Below are 9212 nucleotides of genomic sequence, written 5' to 3'. Positions count from 1 at the left end.
TTATACTTTATGTGTATTATGTGTATATATTTTTAATTTTTATATTTCTTAATTTATTTTAAAATTTCATACAGATTATTTTTTTTAATAATATATATATATATATATATATATATATATATATATATACACGTGTTTGGATTAATATGAACCAAGGACGATATCGTCAATATCAATATCAAGGGAGAAATAGGAAGTTCTGTGTACAAATTACTATAACAGTTTAAATATCATTTTTATTCCTCAAATATCCATATTTATAGAATAATTACTATAACAGCCAAAATAAAAAAAATATATTCTTAAAATACCGATTTTTATTGCTCTATATAGGACCAAAATTTAAACTTGGGTTCTTGGGTCGAAGAAGACCCATTGTTTGGTTTTGAAAATTCATAGAATCACATAGATTTATATGGAGCGATTTCTTTCCATTTTTTTAATTTCACATTATGGTATACTTAATTTGTTAGTTAAATAACATAATTTTTTTTTTTAATTTTTGCATTCCTTTGTTTCAAATTAAAATCGAATGATTCAAAATTCAAATAAATGTTATATATATATATATATATATATTCATTCATTAAGTATATATACATATATATAAATATGTTATATATATATATATATATATATATATATCTCTATTTAATTATAATAGTTATACGTATCATTAAATAATATATACATAATATCTAGTTATCATAGGATTTTTTTTTATATATCTCTCAGTAGTTGATATATCATCGGTATTATCGGTAGTCAGTATTAAAATTATTATAAGATATTCGTCGATACTCGATATATCAGTAAAATCAAAACTTCGGTATCGATATTTTAATCATTGATATTGAACAAAATTAATTTTGTTGTAAAAATTTATAAATATAAAAATAGTAAAACATGTACTCAATTAAATTAAAATGTGAATGTTGGAGAATGAAATAAATAGTTCGAGGAAACAAATAAAAAAATATTCATAAGAAATCCGAATCTGGTGTATTTGGGTGTTGAATAAATTCTAAACTGCAAAAGCAGAGCCACACAAACTATCCTTTGAAACACTCAACGAATCCCTACCACAAGAAGAGTTGGTCCCACTGGATACTTTTCATCCCTTCTCCGAGTGATTATAATTATTGTTATTATTATTATTATTATTAAAGGTCATTGCAATCTCAAACAACCATAATCCAGCCTCTAATTAAAATACAATATAAATGACATAAAGTGATTAGATATAATGCAATTGGTTGAAGAACATGTGGTCGATAACAACTTACCTCAGCCACAATCTCTTTCTGAGGTTGAGGTTCTCAGGGTTTCACATTTTCTTTTTCATTTATATATATATAATTCAAAAATTTAGATTACATTTACAAGTTCTTGATTACGAGCTTAAAAATATAAACAATAAAGATGAATTCCTACATTTCAGCAAAAGTTGAAATCGTCCACTTGATGTGATGGAGGACCATAATAATATGTACGTGAGTGTCAATTTCAACCACAAGATAAAACAATTTTTTTTTAAATATTATCGTTGTTATTATTATTAAACTCGTAGATATTTTCCCTAGCAAGCAATAAAGATTGAGACACCCACCACCCCAAATATCTCACGAATCAAGGTGGAATAACATGAGAGAAAGAGAACCTTCTCGAATAATTTATGCTACAAGAAACGCTGGCAAAAGCATGACCTAATTAATTAGCGTTTAACAAGGCCAAGCCCTATCAGCGTTCTTCGAGATCTTCAATTAAACTACAAAAAGCTATGCCTGATTGATTATGAGCCTCTTCTTTTGCTATTTTTGATCATTTTGGCTTTTTTTTTTAACAGCCACCAAAACGCACTTATGTTCGTATGTTGTTCAAAAGTGTGTTTACGCAAAATGCTAGTAAGGCGCAAAACACATGTATATTAAATGTTTGTTTGTGGTGTATATGCATGTTTATTATGTATCAACCTCAGGATAATGTACATACGATTTAATCACGATCAATAATGTTGTTTACTTCACAAAAAAACATGACTCTTGTTCATATATTGCCCATCAACAAACACATTGAAAATCATGTGAAATTTTGTGTTCCATCCGCTAAAAAATAGTTGGGAAAAGATTATTAGGGTGGTAACATAATGTGATAATAATTATGCATGTCAGGAGAAGAAAATGTAATGTAAAGACATTAAGACCACTATTTTGTGTTAATTATGGATTATATGACTCATTATTTATACTTTAGCTCAAACTAAGGCATGTTGACAGTTTTTATTATAATATTTTTTTTTAAAACATAATGAGGATTCATAATTTTATTGAAAAATATAGACCGGTAAATAGATTATCCAAGTCGCTTTGTGAAAGATGAGCACTAATAGCATAAAACACTATTGAAATTGTAAATCACAAGTAAATAGAACTCTTCTTTCTTTATAATTACAATTATATCGTCTATCATTTACGCACAATTTTGTTGTTTCATATTTTTTTATTTTTACCTCTCTTTGGCTCCTTCCCTAGAAAAAGTGTGTGGAGTTCGGAATGAAGACGTGAGACAAAGAATAGAAATTCAAGGCAGGCTCGCAGAAACAGAATATGTTGTTGGCTTGGCAATGGGAAATGCCAATTGGGCATCCAAATTGAAATATGGCCACAAATATTGTTAGCATTGGGTCCCACAGAAACAGCTAGTGCAGAGATTGCGTGGCTTTAGATTTTGGGGCATAATCTTTATCTGACACCTCCCAATTCTAGCTCTCTCTATCACGCTTATGTCTTTTCAAACTCTAAACTGCTTTCCATTATTTAGTTTTTGTACCACTCACTTCGCTAAGGTTCAATCATTCGATTCACCATTTTGAAAAACCTATATAACTTTTTCTATTATTACATTATGTGAGAAAAAAAAAATTTAAATACCGAGTTTCAGATAAGAGAAAAAAAAAAGTTTCATTATGTAATAATCTTTCATCACAAATAGAGGTTTTATATTAATCGAGTTTCCGATTAAAGAAAAAAACACAATGTTTCATTATGTAATAATATTTCGTAACTGATAGATTATTTTTTAGAATCAAGTTTCGAATAATAGAACAAAATGTTTCATCATATAATAATCTTTCATTACTGATATAGTTTTTGTTTTCTTCTTGACCTAATTTTGTATAAGGAAAAAGATAGGCTTGCCGATAATAGACTCGTCAATTAGCAATTAACATTCTCCACATACCATTTTAACTCGGTAGTGTGTCACTAATTAGTTTTTGTTTCGAATTTGAGTCTTGTCTTTGGCGTTTTGACATTTTGGATATTTTTTTTTTCTCTTGAATCGAAGAAAAATATACATGTGGCGTGTATAACGTATGCACCAGAATAATTTGTTTTACAGAAATTGATTATGGATGGAACAATTTTGACAAGAATAATGTGCTATTTACTGAAATTTGTTCCCTTGCACATTGATCCCACAATATTATACAACGTAACTAAAAAACATAGGTATAATATTGTTAAAGAGTATCAAATGTAATCGTACATTCACTAATTCAATACAAACTAAACAACTTGAGAAGGAAAAAAATATATGGCAGATCAGTAAAGATTTGGACACAGTTTTTTGTTTTGTATAGTTCTTCTACCGCAAACAAACTACTTCAGATCGCACCGTTACGAGAGAATGCCAAATCAGAAGAATCGACGGTTCTGGATAAACTCAGACTAAGAAAATCTCGGGGACGAAACTTCTTAACCGCCAGCTCAGCAACCGAACCGGCCGTTTCATTTTTAACTGCCCGTACGGCACTGGTTCTTCTCAGGTCTCGGAGCGGTGAACGAATCTCGGACTGACTCGGCCGAGTCGCGAACTCGGGATCATTTCTCCGTTTTGGAGATAAAAACTCGATCAAGCATCCCTGTCCAATTAAAATATTGCATTTAATCGAAGAAGCAAAATATCCAACTTGGATAATAATAAACAATTTCTTCGAATTTGATGATCCACAATGTAAAACGAACAGAAAGAAAGAGAAGAAAAAACCTCTCGCGATCGCTTCTTAATCGGTGAGGTTGACGAACTCTCTCCGTCGTCTTCTTCGCTGCTCGACGAGCTCACGGGAGGCGGCGGATTCTCCGTCGCATACCGCTGAACGGCCTGGCTATTACAGTCACCGTTTTCGTCTTCTTCGTCGATATCGTTGCTGTTAGTCCGATCACCGCCTGATCTACTGTTTTTCTCGCCAAAGACGCATGATTGGCAGGCAGCGACCGCGACGGAGAGCTCGGCGCCGGAGGCTATCCACGGCGTCGGAGATTGACAGGTGTGACAGAGAACGGAGCGAGAGTGCCTTGCGACGAGGAAGTTGGCGGAGTGAACCTTAGCGTCGCAGGACCAGCATAGACTCGCTCGGTCCGATTCGCAGTAGGTCCGAGCGATTTCCTTGCAGAGCTCGCAGTGTTTCATCTTCGAGAGAATTTCAGGTCAGTTTTAGGTCTTAATTCGGATTTTCTTTCTGAGTGATTCAGTTGTATTTTTTGTGCCTATATTTCTAAGGTTTCTTCTCTTCTCTCTCTCTCTCTCTGAATGTTTTATTTTATGTTAGTCGAGAAGGTAGGAGAGAAATACTAGGACAATTTCGAGTCATTTACAGGAGGAGCCCTGCTTTTCTTTTTATTTACGAAATTCGCACGTCTGAGGTCATCGTGAATTGGACCCCTCTACTTCTATTTCTAGAGACAAGAATAATTCTATACATTTCATATGGAATATATCTAATTATAAAATTGACATGACACGCAAGAACGTAGTATTATAACTATAACCATGAATGATGAAACTATAGATAGGCTCGAGTTAACGCAGGGTCATGAATTTCTATCCAAGTTTTATTAATTATATTTACAGATGCAAGAAAAGTACTGCAATATAAAATAATATATAAAAAAAAAACTCTGGTGTAATTATCTGGTAACAAAACTTTTGAATAATTTTTTAAAAACAAAACAAAAAACTTTTGTAGAGTTTTTGATAAGTTCGAATAAACTAAAGTACTAGAAAGTTCAATTAAATCTTGATAAACTGTCGTAGTCTTTTTTAAGTGTTATCTTATATACAAACTATATAAACTGACGGAGTTAGAAAGCTTAATTAACGTGGCTATGGATGGTAGATCAATCCATGCTAATATCATGGTTTTTTCTTTATTGATATGTATATTCTATTTTTTTTTAATAAATAAAATTTGTTATAGAAAGAACACCGATCCATAAGCGATCATATTGACATGTCTATAGATATGAGACACATTTGCGTTTAGAAAGAAAAATAATAAACTAGATATGTGAGACAACATAGATCCAAAATCGTTAATAAAATTAGAGTGTTTCTCCAAAGTTTGGACTACGCGTCTTTGTATTTGACTCCACACGAAGTGGATAGGCAATTTCACATCAAATGCCCACGATAAGCTGAGACGTAGAGCAATAGCCTCTGTTTCATTGATTGTTGATTGTGAAACTCGTTGGAAGGTTTCGAGCCATGGCCACTCTAACAAAATCAATCGAGTCACGGATGATAGCTCCAATGCTGATACAATTTGAGTCACACGGGAGAGAAGCATCAACATTAAGCTTATAATGGTGAGGCGGAGGTGATTTCCACCGAGTTTGGGAGACTTGTTTGACAATTGTATAACAAAACGACAAAATAAATAGACACGTCGGACATAGTTTGAAAAGTCAACAAAAATTCACACATGAGATTTAAACACGTATCAAAATACAAAAAGGACATGTCACAAGTCAGCATCCACAAAAAGAAAGACAACAACCCCTCAAAATATGACCACAATTTACTATAGCATCACGTCAAAATAGACACAAGACGACAATATCATCTCGGAATCTCAGTCAAATTGGTCAAGCAATTCATACATTAACTCACCACGTGTACAATGAGACCAAACAAGTGAGCTTGAGCCTACAAATCAGCTTCTCTCACTGTTTGTCAGGGAAGTCACACTGTACACCACCTGTGAGGGGAAATGAAATAAAAAAAAAGGGGTGAGCTTCTACATGCCCAGTAGGAATACCATTACTCACCCTAAGGTTTTATTCATTTTTATATAAATTAAACCACATCATTTATCAAAACTCATAGTTACCGACTTTACGTTATTAACCGATTATTAACAACAATTTCATTTTAAAACTCAAAACATCAATGAAACCTCCGGCATGAAGCCAAGTGTAGGTATTATGGACTGTAAGGCTCCGGGTGGACGCGCGTCCCACAACCAATGCTAGACCCAAACTAACTGGGCGAGCTGGGCCCAACGATCGGTAACCCCGAGTCTCACCCGGCATAAATCCGTTGCGCAACAAAAAGAAGCGATATGCGCCATCGCTTACTCCAATCAACCTTTTTGGACAATAATGTCCCCGGACGGAAAGCATCGCCCGACAACGATTAATTTCGTTCTCATTTCACTTATCTTAATCATACTATGTTATAGTTTCGAAAACTCTAACTCGCCGTGGAAATGAAACGAGTCTATAAAGTTTAGTGTTAACTTAGTCAAATCTACCTATTACTAAGCATTTTAAATTCATGAGAAACTCTCACAAAGGATGAGTAAAGGAGCCCCTCTCCTTATGGATCCAAAAAGGTGCTCGACATGAAGCAAGGCAACGATCGCCTCGAAGTACGTGCCATCGAACACGACTGATTTTTGAAACGCTCAAGAATCAACTCGAACAGAGTTCACGGTTGCGTTTGGAATGTTGAAGAGACTCGAGAGTAGCCTCTGCTCAAAATTTCAACACCGGAGCTCCGACGACGGTGGCGGTCCGGCTGCAGAGGAAATTTTCGACGACTGAAAAATTTATCCGAAATGTTCCTAGAACTTCTCAACCTCCTGAATACCTTGGCGGGGTTGGATTTATAAGAAACCACACACAAAAACGAAGATCTACACAAAAATCACAAAACATACATTTAACCGGCGATGCTCCGACGAACATATTCCGGTCCGATTTGAAAGATGAAATTCTCCAGATCTGTAGACCTCTTACACTAGTACAATTAATAGCATCAGGTGCGACAAAAGTCGCACCTGAAAGCACCAATGTCGCACCTGAAAGTATCATCAGGTGCGACTTTAGATGCGACAAAGTCGCATCTGAAAGTGCGCACCTGATGATTTTAGGTGCGACTTGTCGCACCTGAAAGTCATCACTATCAGGTGCGACATTTTAGGTCCGACTAGTCGCACCAAATGTCGCACCTAAATATCCTCCAAAATAAGATATTAAAGCGTGAATTATAGTATCAGATGCGACTAGTCGCATCTGATACCTTCGCGGGAAAAGTATCGGATGCGACCAGTCGCATCTGATAGTAATTTCCTGCCTAATATTTTGGCGGGTGTTGGTACAATCAGATGCGACTAATCGCATCTGATACTCTTCCCGGGAAGGTATCAGATGCGACTAGTCGCATCTGATTGTCTGTAGTTTTTTTTTTAAAATGCTGATTCTAATAGAATCAGCCTATTAAATATATAAAAATTATAATTTAAAAAATTATTTAAAAATTAATTAAATAATTTTTTTGTTAAATTAAATAAATAATTTGAATAATATTAATTAGAATAATTAAATAAATAATTTAATAGAAATTCTAATATTAAATTCATAAAATTTGATAATTTACGTTCAATAAATTAAAAAAATTACAATCTATTCTTTTTGTTTCCCTTTTTCATTCGAAGTCTGCCAATTCTGGAATGCACGGCCTCCTCTTCCGCCAGATCTTCCTCGTGCGCCTTGGCGGCCTGGTGCGCTGCCGCTCGAACGATGTCGCTGAAATTCTACCGAACCTGGCGTCTGATCAGCATTTGACATTGAAGCGGATGGCGGCGTCTGAACATTCGGCATTGAAGCGGATGGCGGCGTCTGAACATTCGGCATTGAAGCTGATGGCGGCGTCGTCCCAGGGTGCATCATCGCGGGGGATGTCTGCATGGGAGACGGATGCTGCTGTGTGTAGGCAAAGAACTGTCGCTGAAACGCCTCCATCTGAGCTTGTTGTGCGGCCAACGCTGCTTGTAGCTCGCTAATCACTGGATCTGGAACGCGCGTCGATGAAGAACCTGAGGACGAGCTGTCATCCTGAGCCTGAGCCAAGAGATACGAGGATCTCGGGATCGAGGGACCTATCCCGACATACCAATCTCGACGTTGCCCGAGAACAGTATCCATCGCGTACTGTTCCGCCTGGTCTATGTCAAACGTTTGGCCTGACTCCGCTGCTTGTCGCTGCATATCCTCTACTTGAGTCATAATTCGCGCCTTCAAACATATGTTAAAAAAATTATTAAGATTATCGAAACTTGATTATTAAGTAATTAACACAAATAACTTACAAATTCTTGTTGCGCCCAAGCTGTCGTCCAATTGCCTTGATCATCTTGATGTTTTTTCTCCCACGTGTTTAACGCCGAGGCCAAAGTCCCATCTTCCTTACTCTGCAGTTCTTATGAAAATATGAGTAATGTATTTATTGCAAAAAAAAATATTACAAAATTAGAATAAACTTACGTTCAAATGTCGATGAGCCAAAAAAGAAATCGACCCTTGTGTGGACTTCGTTTTCTTGTTCTTTGAATTGTCTCTGTTGCGAGTAGACTTTTTCTGCACATATTAAATTGCGTTATAATTCGATTTCATAGAAGATAACATAATTGTTTTGAATTATACATTACCTTCCAATCGTCAGTTGCGAACTCCTCTATCACCTTCTCCCAATCGTCTTTTTGATATCCTTTTGGGATTTCTTTCTTGGCAACATTCATTTGCCCACAACATTTTCCTAAGAAAGTCCCTGATAATCTAGACTTTTGGTTGCGCCTCATTCGCTTTGCATCGCGAATGATAGTCTGGTCAATCTGATGACGATAGCAATCCGCCGGAAGCAGCTCCTCGGTCTCATCATCCTTGTACACGAAAGTGTACTCGGAATGAAGTGCGCTCAGAATATTGCCCAACATCTGGGGCGTCACTTCGTTCCAATCACGAAGTGTGACCGGGATATGGACTTTCACCAAAGCGCCGACGCGGTTGTTGAATACTCCTACCTTTTTTTTATTGTTTTTCTTACGTCCTGATAGAAAGTTTGGTTGATTGGGTCATACCTAACAACTTTCG

At 35.6% G+C, this 9212-nt stretch overlaps 1 protein-coding gene across 1 annotated transcript; it reads right to left on the bottom strand.

The window, feature by feature from the left end:
- Positions 1-3423: 3423 nt before the first annotated feature.
- Positions 3424-4667, bottom strand: LOC149408050 (uncharacterized). The gene is made up of 2 exons (XM_089628080.1): positions 4048-4667; positions 3424-3922 (listed from the first exon to the last, which is right to left on the bottom strand). Exons 1-2 carry the CDS (start codon positions 4468-4470, stop codon positions 3665-3667), a joined length of 681 nt encoding a protein of 226 aa, XP_089484206.1. The 5' UTR covers positions 4471-4667; the 3' UTR covers positions 3424-3664.
- Positions 4668-9212: the final 4545 nt, after the last annotated feature.

This window comes from Urtica dioica, chromosome 1 (assembly GCF_054948205.1).
Source record: "Urtica dioica subsp. dioica isolate 48M chromosome 1, U.dioica_male_clone48M_v1_H2, whole genome shotgun sequence".
Lineage (NCBI taxonomy): Eukaryota > Viridiplantae > Streptophyta > Magnoliopsida > Rosales > Urticaceae > Urtica > Urtica dioica.
The sequence above is the reverse complement of the archived record's forward strand: the minus strand, read 5'-3'. Positions and strand labels throughout refer to the sequence as shown.